Source organism: Mus caroli, unplaced genomic scaffold (genome assembly GCF_978045245.1).
Source record: "Mus caroli unplaced genomic scaffold, Mus_caroli_1 scaffold_6, whole genome shotgun sequence".
Taxonomy (NCBI): Eukaryota; Metazoa; Chordata; class Mammalia; order Rodentia; family Muridae; genus Mus; species Mus caroli.
In genome coordinates, this window is record NW_028227261.1 from 29,470,001 (window position 1) to 29,483,705 (window position 13,705).

Consider the following 13,705-nt stretch of genomic DNA (forward strand, 5'->3'; position numbering starts at 1 on the left):
CCTGATCAGTGCAGGACGGATTAGGAAGCTCTTCTTTGTGGAGTGTCCCTCAAGGGCCAGCAGAGCACTGAGAACCCTCGAGCCACTGAAAAACTTAGCTGAGATACCCCTGTGAAGGTTAGTGTCAATTGTCAACTTGATAGAAATAGGAGTCACCTGAGAAATGGGGCCTCTGGGCATAAGTGGGAGGATCCTCTTGACTGTGCTCATTGATGTGGGAAGACCCTGCCTACTGTGGGCAGCCCTATTCCCTGACTGGGATCCTCAACTGTATAAAGGAGACAGAAAGTTAAACAGCAGCATCAGCAGCACTCAGATCTCTTTTCTTAATGGTGAATGCTTTAAACATCAGCCTTGACTTCCCTGCACCTGCCACCTTGGCTTCCCTGCACCTGCCACCACGGCTTCCCTGAACCTGCCACCCTGGCTTCCCTGCTATGGCTGACCATATCATGGAACTATGAGCCGGAAGAAACCTGTTATCCCTTAAGTTGTTTCAATCAGAGTATCATATCACAGCCACAGAAGAAGGAACTAAGATAACCTCTATGTTACAGATGAGGAAACTGAGGCTGAGTTAAAAACAGCCCCATAGGCACAGCTACCTGTGCCAGAACTGAAAACGGAACCCTAGGACTCTATGGTTTCAGAACTGCCCCAGTCCACACCTGCTTCTCTGCCTTACAGGTCTCAGTGAACCACGCTTGATCCAGCTGTGCTCAGGCAGACAAATTAGGCTTTCCTGCCTCAACATGCAGAGCATCCTAGCCCTCAAACTCTGCAACAGCGAGGGGAAGGAACTCCACAGTCAGTGTGTGTTGCTGTGACTGTGAGTCTCCTGCCGAGGTCACTAGATTGCCAACATCCTTGCCCACAGGGTCAGCGGTGGTCAAGACCATGGGCATCAGGAACACAGCCCTGGGCTGTCTCAGCTTCTCTACCAGTTACTATCACCAGAAACAAAGCCACCCACCTCACCTCTCCAGGCCTGGCCCCTTTACTTCACAACAGGAACTGGCAACACTGTGGCCTCTTTAGGCTTAAGGATTAAATTAGACAAAGCAAGGCCAGCGTGTCAATCATTGCTGGCCAGCAGTGTCTGTGGCAGAGAATCACAGTAGTAGTTGGAACAAAGCCGTCCTCCAGAAGCATCTATAAGCAGAACCCCAGTCCATTTTGAACTCGGTAGTGCCATTACTCCCAATGACTGCTGGGAAAATGGGCACAGCGATACTGAGTGGCTGGCCCAGAGCCTCTTTGCAAGTTGATACAAGTGACAAGATGCAGACCTGCCTGAATCAGGGGATGGGACTTCAGACCCCAAGTCATGACTTGTCCTGGTCCAGGAAGAACAGTGCCAAACGGGGAAGAGAAGTTGCTCAGGATTCCTGCAGGAATACGGGAAGTCAACTATCGGAGATGCAACCACACAGCCCAGGCTCAGCTACTACTCCCTGTCCACACAACAATATGTGCTACCCACAAACTGTTTAATTGACAGCCACAACAGGCTCTGGGTCTGCTATTCTCTACACTCCTGTCCAGGATATCTGACTCCTGCCAGTGAGTACTCACAACATAGTCTTGTCTAGCTTGGGCCCCCGTTAGCTGCAGAAGGAGCAACCCCGTATCACCAGCTCTCAAGCACCCTCAAACTCTACCCTGTGATTCTGGAGGACACAGGCACCTGTCCTGGGCCCCCTCCACTTCCCCATCATCATTTCTCTCTGGCCTGCACTTCAGAAAGAGCTTTCTGGTCAACTTCAAACCTTCACTTACTAGCAAGGCCTATAAGCGACACCCCAAACTGAGGCCCAAATCCTTGAAGCCCGTTGTCCGGACTCTGCTGACAGAACGCCTATCCCCCAGTGGTCTGGTGGCAGCCAGCAGTGCTTGTATTGATGCTCCAAGACCAAACCCATCTTGTTCCAGGCAGTCTCCCCGAACCCCACCTGCTTTTTGGCCCCTTATGCCTCTGAATTCTCTCCCTCTTCCCAAAGGTTCCTTTGATCCTGGGCTGATGCTCTTTGAGTTGGAGGCTGGCTGCTGTAACACACATGGTCTTCCTTGTAGTGGATCAAAGAGTTTCCACTGTGCTCCTGTCTCTTAAGGGACGTCTGCCTTTGTGAATGTGCCCAGAGTGGCAGGCACATCAAGGGACATCACAGGCCCCGTCTTCTGCTCTCTGCTACCTGGACAGAACCCAGATGGGCCAGGATCCTCAGAAGGAGGGCTCCTTGAGAGTCAGCTTCAGGACTGCTGTGCCTGGAACCCCAGTTGTTCCATAGCCCCCTTCTGTCTGTCCTGTGACTTACATCCTGTGTCCCACCCCTATTTCAGTGGCACTCTGGATAGAGTCAGGCTTAGAGCTTTGGCTGTGTGTCCCACAGAAATCTCCCTCTTAGGTGGTGTGCCTGCAGGACACTAAGGGCTGAACAGTGCTTAGCCAGGTTGCTACTCATTCAATGAATACTTGCAGACAGCTTTCCAGTGGGGAGGTTGATCTACTCCTGATACCAGCCCTGGAGAGACCTGTGTGGGAGGCCCAGAGTCCTTCCTGAGCGTGAACACAGCCATGCTGGTCCCGCTGTGAACCCCGGCACAGCTGTGGTCCCTGTCATGGCTTGAGCAACCAGTGACTATTTTTGCTCCTGGGAGGTTTGACATCCTGAGAACAGCATGAAGAACAATTGATGAGCAATTATGCTACTGAGGATGCACCAATAGAGGCAGAGATCTGTGGGTTTGAAGGAACCCCCAGACTCTGAGAGAAGGAAGTAACCGCATCTCAGCCACAGCACCATGGGCATCAGGGAGATTCTACCCTAAGGTTTCCTTCTGTGTGCAGATGGAGTCACTCTTCCTTGGCTCACGTGGGAGCTACTTTAGAGGATGAAGAGCAGGGGACATTTTTTTTCTAGAAATGTCCTTTGCTCCATGTTAAAGAAACAAATGTTGTCAAAGTTAGTAAGAAAGAGTTCCAGGGCTGAGGCTAAGCAATGGGGGACTCGGTGAGACCTGTGCCTTCTGTTCCGGTAGAGGAAGGATGAGGTGGGATGTGGCTCTGGTAGGGGGGCAGTCTGCAAAGGAACACCTGAAGTTTTGAAGGCCCAGTCTGTAGCAGAAGACCAAAGGAATAGAGCCGGGACTATGGGTGGCTCACCATGGCCACCATGGGTGGTGATGCTTCATAAAACTGCAGGAGTCAACCAGAGGGGTGGGTTTGGGGAAAACAGAGCTTGGATAAACAGGGTGTGATACACATCCAAGGAGGGCTATAGTGGAGGTGTCATTTCCATCTGGGATGGAGCTTGGAGCAGGCCATCATACCAAAGATAAGAGATTTGGAGAGACATGGGGAACTTCCAGGAGGGAAGTCTGAAAGAACAGAAGAATGGGGACCAAGTGGAAAGCTGCAGGATGCTTAGATGCTAGGAGAGCATCCTACACATGTCACACTCATGGACCACAGATGTGGTGTGGCTGCAGTCAGCAGGCAAACACTGCTCCAATGTCAGGACACATGGACACTGGATGGTGGGGACCAGATCATTTGTCTCTGTTCACTGGGGTTTGCAAAGGACATTGTAGCAGCCAGCTCCAGTTTCTTTGAAAGAGGGAGTTCTCTTTGGTTAGGAAAAGGTCTTTCTATACCTTAGGGTAGAGGGGAGTATTAGGAAATACAAATTTAAGAGGGAACTAGGTTTTTAAGTGCTTACAAAGTGAACTGAAGACTTGAAGCAAGACCAAGACAGAAGGGACTGGAGAAAGAAGAGATGGCTGACATCCTGTGTCTTTTAGGAGCAGCTGCAGTGACCAAGGGAGAGCAGAGGGAAGAACCAGAAAGGCCAGGCCTCAAGCCTCAGGAACAGCCACGTGTTTGTGGTAGCTTATCTGTTGAGCAGAGATTTAAGTCTGGCATGGACATACCCTCCGGTGAATAATGTGGTCCTGAAAAGGTCTCTGGGATTCTGTTCATTGAGTTGTAGAGGGTTTGGTTTTAATGCGGTAAGAGGGTCCAGAAAATGTTCCCAGTTCCTAACATAGTTACCAGAGTAGAACCAGGACTGGAAGTTAGGCAAGAGGAAGTTGAGGAAAATTTTTAGAAGGTATGGACAGAGGAATTCTGCATTACCAGGTTGGATATGGGCTCTGTGGATGAGACTTGGATTATATTTGTATTAATTTCTGTCTTGGACCAAAGCAGGTAATGTCTGTGGTGTTTAAGAAAGGACTCTGTTTCCTGGATTACAATGACTAGATTTCATCTATTCCTCCATTTCTGGTTCTAATATCATGTCACAATTCTGACATGTCCTTCAGAAGATGGGTATGTTAAAGGTGACATCCCCAGGTCAGGGTATGGATAGGGGATAGTACAAAAAAGGGGAGGTGTACATGGAATCAGGCCACACAGGGCCCCACGCCTATTGTGAGGGATCTAAGGTCAGACCCAACCAGCTTGGTCCTTCCTGATGCTAACCTCCTAAAAAGAGGTGGATCCTGAGCAAGATATAGGACATGAAAAGGTGGGGGCAACAGCTCTAGTCTCCTCCTGCTCTATCATGGAAGGCTAGTATGGGTGAGGCCAATTCTCTTGGAGGAATAAAGAGATAAAGAGACATGAGGCAGTGCCAACTAGGCTTGATGGGTGGTGTGTCTTCTGGAAAATGGACTTCATCCCGCAGGCGAAGATGCTGGGATCAATTGATGATGCCTTGTCACATGAGCAAGGAGAAGGGAATAGGTATGTGTGCCAGGTAATTTTCATCCCTGCTGCTGAGAATATACTGTGCAGATGGAGGCAGGCGAGAGCGACTTGGCCTTGGAGCTAGTCTTTTGAGAAGAAAGATTCATCCGAGATGAAATTCAAACTTGAGTCAGAAGAACTACCTGCAGACATGTCTCAGCTGCCAATGGCTCTCCCACACAAGCACCTGTGTGTTCCGCTTCTATGAGATTTGAAGATGAGGGCTTAGGGGGAAGCGACTGCTTTGTTACAGGATATTTGATCACATTGTGAAACTGTAAGACTGTGAACCAGAAAAATCTTGTTGTGGTGTGGCTCAGCCCTAGCACATACACCTTCAACCCAGGAGCTAAATAAAGTCAACCCTAGGTCAAGGGACAGAGCAAGAAGTCAGCTGACAGTGAGTGAGCACAAGTAAACAGAAAGGAAGGGACATTGAGGAGAAGGATATTTAAGACATCATGGAGAAGGAGAAAGGTCCCTTTCCTCCTGTGACATTGGTGGAGTAGGAAGGTCAGCTGTTGCGAGCTTTCTCTGCCTTTCTGAGGCGGTGTTTACCACACAGTGTCTGGCTCCTGAGTCATCATCGGTAAAATTGAATGAATGAGATTTTTGTTTTAAAAACAACATTGATCAGTAGTGCAAAAGGCCATTGGGAAGTCAGGCAGTCTAAAGGCCAGAACAATTTCCATTGACTGGGGTAATATCCGTGGGGACAGTGCGTAGGGCTAGCCAGCATCGAAGAAGCCATGAGCACAGAATGGGTAGCAAACCTGGCAGTACTTTTAGGAGCTGAAGTTGGGGCACGGGTGGGGTACCCAATAGTGGCCATGGTAGCTGTGGTTCTCTTTTTTGTTGTTGTTTTTATTTTCTTGTCAGTTTGACACAAGATAGAGTTATCTAGAAAATGCCTCCATGAGATTTCCTGTATGCAAGTCTGTAAGGCATTTTCTTGATAGATGGTTGATGTGGCAGGGGCAGGAGGTAGCTTGCTATGGGAGATGCCACTCCTGAGCAGGTTGGACTAGGTGGTATAAGAAACCAGGTAGCCTGAGGAAGCCATGGAGAGAAAGTCAGTAAGCAGCATTCCTCTACGGGCCCCTGCTTCGTTCCTGCCGTTCCTTTCTCTGGTAATGGGCTATAACTATAAGCCAAATTAAAAAAGAAAAATTCTTCTCCAAGTTGCTTTTGGTAAAGATGTTTTTATCATAGCAACAGGAAGCAAGCTAAGACAGTAGTTCTTTAGAGGAACTAAAACTCATCTACAGGCAGAATAATGCCAACCCAGGTATATACTTTAATCTAGGAACAGATCTAGCATGCAAGGGCAGATGATGAGAAGGTGTGACAGTGGATTTTGATTGACACCTTGCTGCACTTTGGAGTCCCCTAGGAGACACACCTCTGGACATGTCTCTGAGGGCATTTCCAGAGACATTTAATCAAGCAGGGAAACCCTTCTTGAATTTGAGTAGCAGCATCCCACTGCCTGGGGTCCTGGACTGATTAAAAAGCTAAAAGACCAACATTTCTCTCTCTCTCTTTCTCTCTCTGTATTTAGACTGCAGGCACAATGAGCCATCTCATACTCCTGACAGCATGGCCTCCTCACCATGATACATTGTATCTGCCTTGGACTGGTAGTCAAAATAAGCCTTGCTTATGTAGGTTGCTTTTGTCAGGTATTTTGTTACAGCAATGAACACAATAATAATGCAATGCTGTCTTAGCTAAGGTTTTACTGCTGGGAACAGACACCATGACCAAGGCAACTCTTTTTTTTTTTTTTTTTTTGGTTTTCTCGAGACAGGGTTTCTCTGTATAGCCCTGGCTGACTTGGAACTCACTCTGTAGACCAGACTGGCCTCGAACTCAGAAATCCACCTGCCTCTGCCTCCCGAGTGCTTGGATTAAAGGCATGCACCACCATGCCCGGCACCCAAGGCAACTCTTAAAAGGACAACATTTAATTGGAGCTGGTTTACAAATTCAGAGATTTAGTCCATTATTATCAAGGCAGGAGCATGGCAGCGTCCAGGCAGGCATGGTACATGAGGAGCTGAGAGTTCTACATTGTTATCTGTAGGCTGCTAGGAGAAGACTGGCTCCCAGGTGTTTAGGAGGAGGGTCTCATTTCCCACCCCCACAGTAGCAAACTTCCTCTAACAAGGCCACACCTGCTTCAATAAGGCCTCCCCTCCTATAGTGCTACTCCCTGGGCCAAGCATATTCAAACCACCACAAATTGCGCAAACACCATGGTTAAAATGTATATAGTTTGTTTGGTTCCCCCCTATTTTCTTTTCCTGTATTTTCTAAGCTCTTAAAAAGAAGATCATGTGGGATGGTGGTGGTGCATGCCTTTAATCCTAGCACTTGGGAGGCAGAGGCAGGCGGATTTCTGAGTTTGAGGCCAGCCTGGCCTACAGAGTGAGTTCCAGGACAGCCAGGGCTATACAGAGAAACCCTGTCTTGAAAAAAAACAAAACAAAACAAACAAAAACCAAAACAAAACCAAAACAAAACCAAAAACAAAAACAAAACAAAAAAAGAAGATCACAAATATTTATTATCAAATAGGAATGATTGACACTTATTTGACTATGATGAGTGGGGAGAGACAATAAGGAACAGTAGGATGAACAATGTCTTGACTTGCTTGGAACTGGGGAAAAAAGTTGAATTTATAGGTGAAAAAAGGAAGAATGCCAGCACGGGGCTATTAGCAATCTCCTGGGGGAGTGCCATGGATGAGCGTCTAACAGTGATGGTTATAACAAGATGGGAGTATGCTCTTCTGAGATGGAGCCAGTAAGCAGGGCACAAAGTTGGACTGGATTTCTTAATGTGAGAACAACCTGAGGATTGTAGATCTAAGAACTAGGAAGTCAGGTGGGTCTGGGGACCCTGGGAACCCAAGGGGACCTTCAGTATTCCTGGATTTGAGATTCCCATGAAAGAGAATCCAAGTCTCACTAGATGTAACTCTACCCATAGACAGATCCCACTAGAAGTGTGGGCCTCCTTCCCAGCTGCCACCAGGTCCTTTCAGGCCCTTTTAGTCACCTACCTCTGCAGGAAGGCAAAGGGAAGTCCCACGTGGCACTGTTCTCGGAGCTGGCATGGCAGGTGAGCACCGCGTGGCCCTCCAGGAAGAAGCCGGGGTTGCAGCTGTAGCGGACCTTGTCGCCCAGGTTGAAGGTGGAGCCTTGCTGGATACCATTGGGCAGCCTCCCTGGGTTCCCACAAGTGTGACTCGGGAGAACTGTGAAGAGAGGGGGATGTAGCTGGTGAGCTGGGCTTGAGCCTATACATCCTAGGGCTTAGCAACTGCCCTTGAGCCAGGCTACCTGCCTAAGTCTCATTTCTTTTCTGAATGTAGCTGGCCACTACTGACTGGCTCTCCTTTCTCAGCTGCTGATCACCAGAGAATAGGTTGCTTCCCAGAGGTCAGAGGTTGAGGATTTTCACTGAATATCCAGGTGATCTGCTTGTTCATATGTAGCCCTGGGTGTTAGTTCTATCCATCCTCGTAACTAGAGAAGGGACACCCCTCCCCCCTGGGGTACACTAACTTCTTGGGCATGGCTGCCTTGATTAAAAACTCACACTAGAGTCAAAGAGTACATTTAGGGGCACTTGCTCATCCCTCTATGAACCCACTATCCTTTCTTTTGTGACTGCCACCCTGTCTAACAGCAGAGGCATCTAAGAGCAGGTGCAGGGAGTTAAAGGGGAAGCTGGGCTAAGTGGAAAGGAAAGGAGACAAACTTAAATTCTTGGGTTCTCATCAGGCGGCTGTGTAGAGTGGCGACTGGAAGCTGGGAACATGCTGTACAGTATGTAACTGGAGCCCAAGCAATCAGAGCCCTTGCGTGTGTACTGTCATTATCAGGAGCAAATGGCCTCGTCGAGAGTGCAAGAGCATCATGACCTGTCAGCCTTGGAGGGAGGAGGCAGCACTTGTGTGGCCACGTGTCCCCTGTTTCCTCCTGTCCCAGCTTCCCCTCTCATGGTTGGAAAATGCCTGACCTCCAAAGGCTACCCTTCCCACCACCGCAGGAGAGCACTGCAGAGCCTGACCGGAAATGTCAGCCGGACAGGATCACTGTTCAGTTCTCTGTGAATCTCCAGCCTCCCCTCTGTCCGTTTGCCAGCAATAGTTATAATGTCATCCCTGAGAAGTCTGTAGCAGAAAAATGGGAAGAGCACAGACTCCAGAACCTCCCTGGAGCTGAGACAACGTCTCTTAGCTGCTCTGTCACTCACTGGTAAATGGAAATCACAGCACCTGGTAACTATTTAAACAACCTTGGGTTCTCAAGGGGCTTATGACAGAGCCTGGCACACACATGAGTGCAAGTGAATCAAACATTCAACCCCTGAGAGGTAGGGGCTCCATTAAAGATGGCCTACACCTGGAATATTGGGAAATGGACCTGGTAGGGAGGGCCTTGGGTGACTTCCTAAAAAGGTCACACCTATGCAGAACGCAGAGATGAGCAAGAATTATCAAGGTCAAAGATGTTTCAGACAGACAAAACAAATACACTAAGGTTCTAGAAAGATAACATATGGCTCAGGGGTCTTGAAGAGGCCAACTAGGAGGAAAATGAAGTGTAGGCTGTATCCCCTGGCCTCTCTAAAGCCTTTACGGCATCCTCTTCCTGTCCACATTGCTGCTGGTGCCTGCCTTCTAGCCCCTCTCCGCCAGACCCAAGGTTCTCTGTCATCTATAAGACAGCTTTCTCTAAGTTCACCCCCCCTAACCCTTGTTCCCCCCCCCCCCTTTCTACAAGGGCACAGCTCCATGAAGAGGGAAATGGCAGGTTTTGGAGCCATTCTAGTCTGGGTCTAAGGCCAGGTGCTCTGTCTGTCTCCTGCCCGACTTAGAGTCACATAAGGCTTTTGAGTCTTATCTTCCTCACACATCCAGTGATTGTCAGGGGTGGGTATGTGTGTGATACTGATAAAAGCTACACGTACCACATTTTCATCCTACTGAGTTTCAGGATCAGGAAGACAGTGTGTGGGGTTGGCTCACATGTGTATCCTGAAGACTAACAGTGCCTGGTACTTCATAGGGCATAATCGTGGGCTAATTAGTTACTTAAGCCATTCATGTATCAATTCATTTTTTTTTTTTTTTTGCAACCAACATTTATTGTGGGCCTACTGTACTCACCATTTGGAATACCCATCTAGGTAGGTCTCCATCCTTAGGGGCTTGCTTTGGAATAATTTTAAGGATCCAAGAGTTCTTCCTACTTCATTCTCTACCCCTGCCTGACAGGTGAGATGACCCCAGGCACAAGAATCTGCTTCTGCTACAAGTACTCTCAGTTCGCCCTGGTTACCATTTCCCATGAGCCTCTGCTGCAGCTCACTCATTTCCCATGATCGGCTCTTGCTGGCTCACTAGATGTTTCCCACAGTCCTCTGCGGTAGCTCACTGGATGTTTCCCACAGTCCTTTGCTGCTCACTCCGTTTTCCCATGATTCCCCACTGCTGACCCATTTTTGGTTTCCTATGACTCTCCAAGTGGGCTCAGTTACACTTCCCATGACCCTCGACAGGTGATTTGCTGAACATTTCCCAGAATTCCCTGCTGCTGGCTCAGCTGTATTTCCTATGACCACCACATTGCTGGTTCACTGAGCACTTCCCATCGTCCCTTACTGCCTGTTTTCCCAACTTTTCCCAAGTTGCCCTGCTTTTGGCTCAGTTGCATTTCCCGTCATCCCCTACTCCTAATTCACCGAATCTTTCTCACGGTGTCCTGCTGCTGGCTTACAGCACAGGCAATATGGTGTGTGTGTGTGTGTGTGTGTGTGTGTGTGTGTGTAAGTACTGGGTGTAGAGGGAGCCAGGTAAACATTTAGAGAAGCAAGCAATCTAACGTGAGGGGAAGGAACTGACGGGAAACCGGCTGAGAACTGGTGTAGAACTAACGTTTCATTTTCCGCAACAAGACGCAAAGACCCAATTTAATTAAATTACTAATGTCAAATTTTTAATGAACCTGCTTCTGCTTTGGGCTTTCTTCCTTTGAAATTAATGACTGGAACGTCACTATAAATAAAAGTTGATTCTTTTTAAAAAAGTCACTCTCAAATGCTTACCGTTCCTTACTTAATGAGCTGTTCATAATCAGACCACTCTGAAATGGGTCTCAACTGGGACCCAGCTGTAATGAGTGGGGCTCACTCCTCATGTCACCTTTATAAATGCCAATCTCTGATCCAAAGAGGTCACACGGTGTAGGAAGAATGAGCTGTCTTGGGGCTCAGCGAGGGCTGGGTTCGTATCCAGCTCCTCACATCTTTGGCAGGATGCAGAGATGCAAACTTCACCGCATGCCTCTCTGGGTCTCCATTCTTTGTTTGGAGACCAGGCAGTTTTTCTTCTCTAACGGCCTTGCTAGCTGGTAGGGCTGATGATGATGTTACAAAGTAACACCAAATGAGTACTAGCAACTACACTCTATCCTTGTCTTTAGCGGGTAGTTCTAGAGGCCAGAAGGTCACAGGAGAAAGCTTGGCAGGGATAGGGGTTGGGTTGCATTAAATTTCCTTCCCTCCTCCCACTTTTTCTGACTGCTGGCAAACTCTAGGATTCTTAGTGGACAGATGCATCCCCCTAGTTGTCTCTGCTGCTCATCTGAGGTCCTCCTGCTACACCTCCGTGTCCTCTACTAAGCAAGATACACCCTTGTGACCACAACACGAAGTCATCTTCTGCAAAGACCATTTCCAAAGGTCACATTTGACAGGTCCTGGGGCCTAAGTCTTTGACAGATTGTGGGAGATAATTCAACACACAGTAGGGCTGCTATGGAGGTTAAAATTTTATTTCCAATACCCACTGAGTACTCGGTAGGCTTCTGGGCCTGGGAAACAAGTTTACTTATTGTAGCAAAGGTGTCTGTAGACTACTGTGGGTTGTCTTCGCTTCACAGATGACAGTGCTAAGGCAGAGAGCAGAAGCAGCTTGCTTGGCCAAGGACATGCAGCTAGCAATGGAAGAGCCTGGTTTCGAACCCAGGCTCTTTTCTGGCTCTGTTGAGAGGTAGGATGCCTCCACATGATTTCCTTTCTCCTTAATCCTCCAGGGTCAGAGACTTCTTTAGAAGTTAGAGGTGACCACCTGAGAGCCCTCATTTAATACTTTTTTAAAAAATTATTGTCCTACACATTTGTCACTAAATAATATCAAGGGTAATGTCTAAAGTATAATCTTTCTGTGTGTGTGTCCAATGATGGTCTTTGGACAAGCACAGATTAGAGATGCGCTGCAAAGAAGTCTTTCTAAGGCACAAGTTCTTAGGGTCCTTGTTTTTGTTTGGTTTTTCTTTTGCCAATGTTGTTGAGTTCCCTGTGAGTTTTTTTTTTTTAATTTTTTTTCGGCATAGATATTATAGTTGATCTTGCTCTCCTGTCTATAAAACTTCCCTTTGATTGCTTACAAAACCACGAGTGGGCTATTTACATCTAACATAGCCCAGAACGGTATTATTAAAGCTTGGCATTGAACTGTTCTGTTGTAGATTAGTAGTGGGGAATTGTGCCCTCTAACAAAGCCCAGCTCTTGCCAATCAACGTAATATTCTCTGTGATTATAAGACAATGGCTCTCCACTGTGGTTGCAATTCAGGTAGAAGTACATCATGCCAGGTTTTATTTTTAATTTGAGGCTTGGGCTCTCATCATCTAAGGAAGAGTCCCTCATGCTATCCAGGAACATCCTCTATATGTCTTGATGTCTTAGCTACCATCAAGTAACTAGACCAGTCCTCACGGCCATGAGACTGACTTAAAGAGGTAGGAAAGCTGGGAAAAATTTGGGGCAAAGAAGCTTGTCTTCCTGTAGCCACCAGCGTGCGAAGAGAGGAAACTGTGGCTGTGGTGAGTTTGCATCTGGCCAGGGAGAGCTAAGGGCTGGGGTGCCAGATGGAGGATCTCTGATCCTGATGCCAGGCCCTTCTGCCTTACCTGCGATGTTCTTCACCTTCACAACATCTGCCATTTGTAGCTCTTGGACTTGTGAATATAACTCGCTGCATATGGTATTTTCCTTCCTTCCTTCCTTCCTTCCTTCCTTCCTTCCCTCCTTCCTTCTTCCCTCCCTCCCTTTCTCCTTTCCTTTGCATCTTTTTGAGACAGAGTCTGATGTAGCCCAAGCTGGCCTCAAATTCAACATGACACCAAGGATGGCCATGAATTCCTGATCCCCTCTGCCTTTACCTTCAAAAGTGCTAGAATTACAGGTGTGCACTGCCATTCCCAAAACTAACATATTTTCACATATAATTTAATATGATTATGTAGACTTCACATCAAGGATGTGGTACCATCTGCTAGATGGTCAATTTGGTGGTCACACTGATTTACAGTGTTACCTTACTACAAGCCATAGCCCATGAGAATGGCAATTGGTGGTCTTTTTTTGTTGTTTCGACTGTAGTTTCATAGAATAATACTTGGTGGGTAATAATTCTAACAAAACATTAATAACCAGCCTGATGAGATTACCCAGTCCTCCTACCCACCTATGGACAGAGGCATGGTGATGACTTGTTGAGATACACATGGTTACCAGGGAAGATGGCGTGCTGAGTCAAGGCAGGTCAAAAAGCAAGGTGGAAGGTTGTGCCTACCAGTGCCTAGCCACCAAACCCACATCTCTTACACCTATACTGGGCTGTTCCTGTGCTGACTGTTCTGTATGAACACCCGACAAGCTGTAGACCAGGGACTCACACTGCACTCTCAGGAAGAACAAGTGTGGCAACCTGGCAGATGGACCTAGAGCTTGATCTTGTCAAATACACCAAGACAAGAGGCGCCAAAGACCCCACAAATAAGCGGCCCTCTCCTGTCCAGCTCCCCCTGACACTCGTCACACACGAGCCCTCCACCTTGAGCCTGGCCCTGTGACTCAGGCTGGTGATTTTT

General features: G+C 47.8%; 1 protein-coding gene across 1 annotated transcript in view; it reads right to left on the reverse strand.

Annotated features, from left to right (window-relative positions):
• The window catches only part of Csmd2 (CUB and Sushi multiple domains 2), a 574,744-nt gene that overhangs the window by 348,548 nt on the left and 212,491 nt on the right, over nucleotides 1-13,705 (reverse strand). Inside the window, exon 4 of the mRNA XM_029476560.1 lies at nucleotides 7,821-8,015. Coding sequence (XP_029332420.1) covers nucleotides 7,821-8,015 — 195 coding nt within the window. The remainder of the gene's footprint in view (nucleotides 1-7,820; nucleotides 8,016-13,705) is intronic.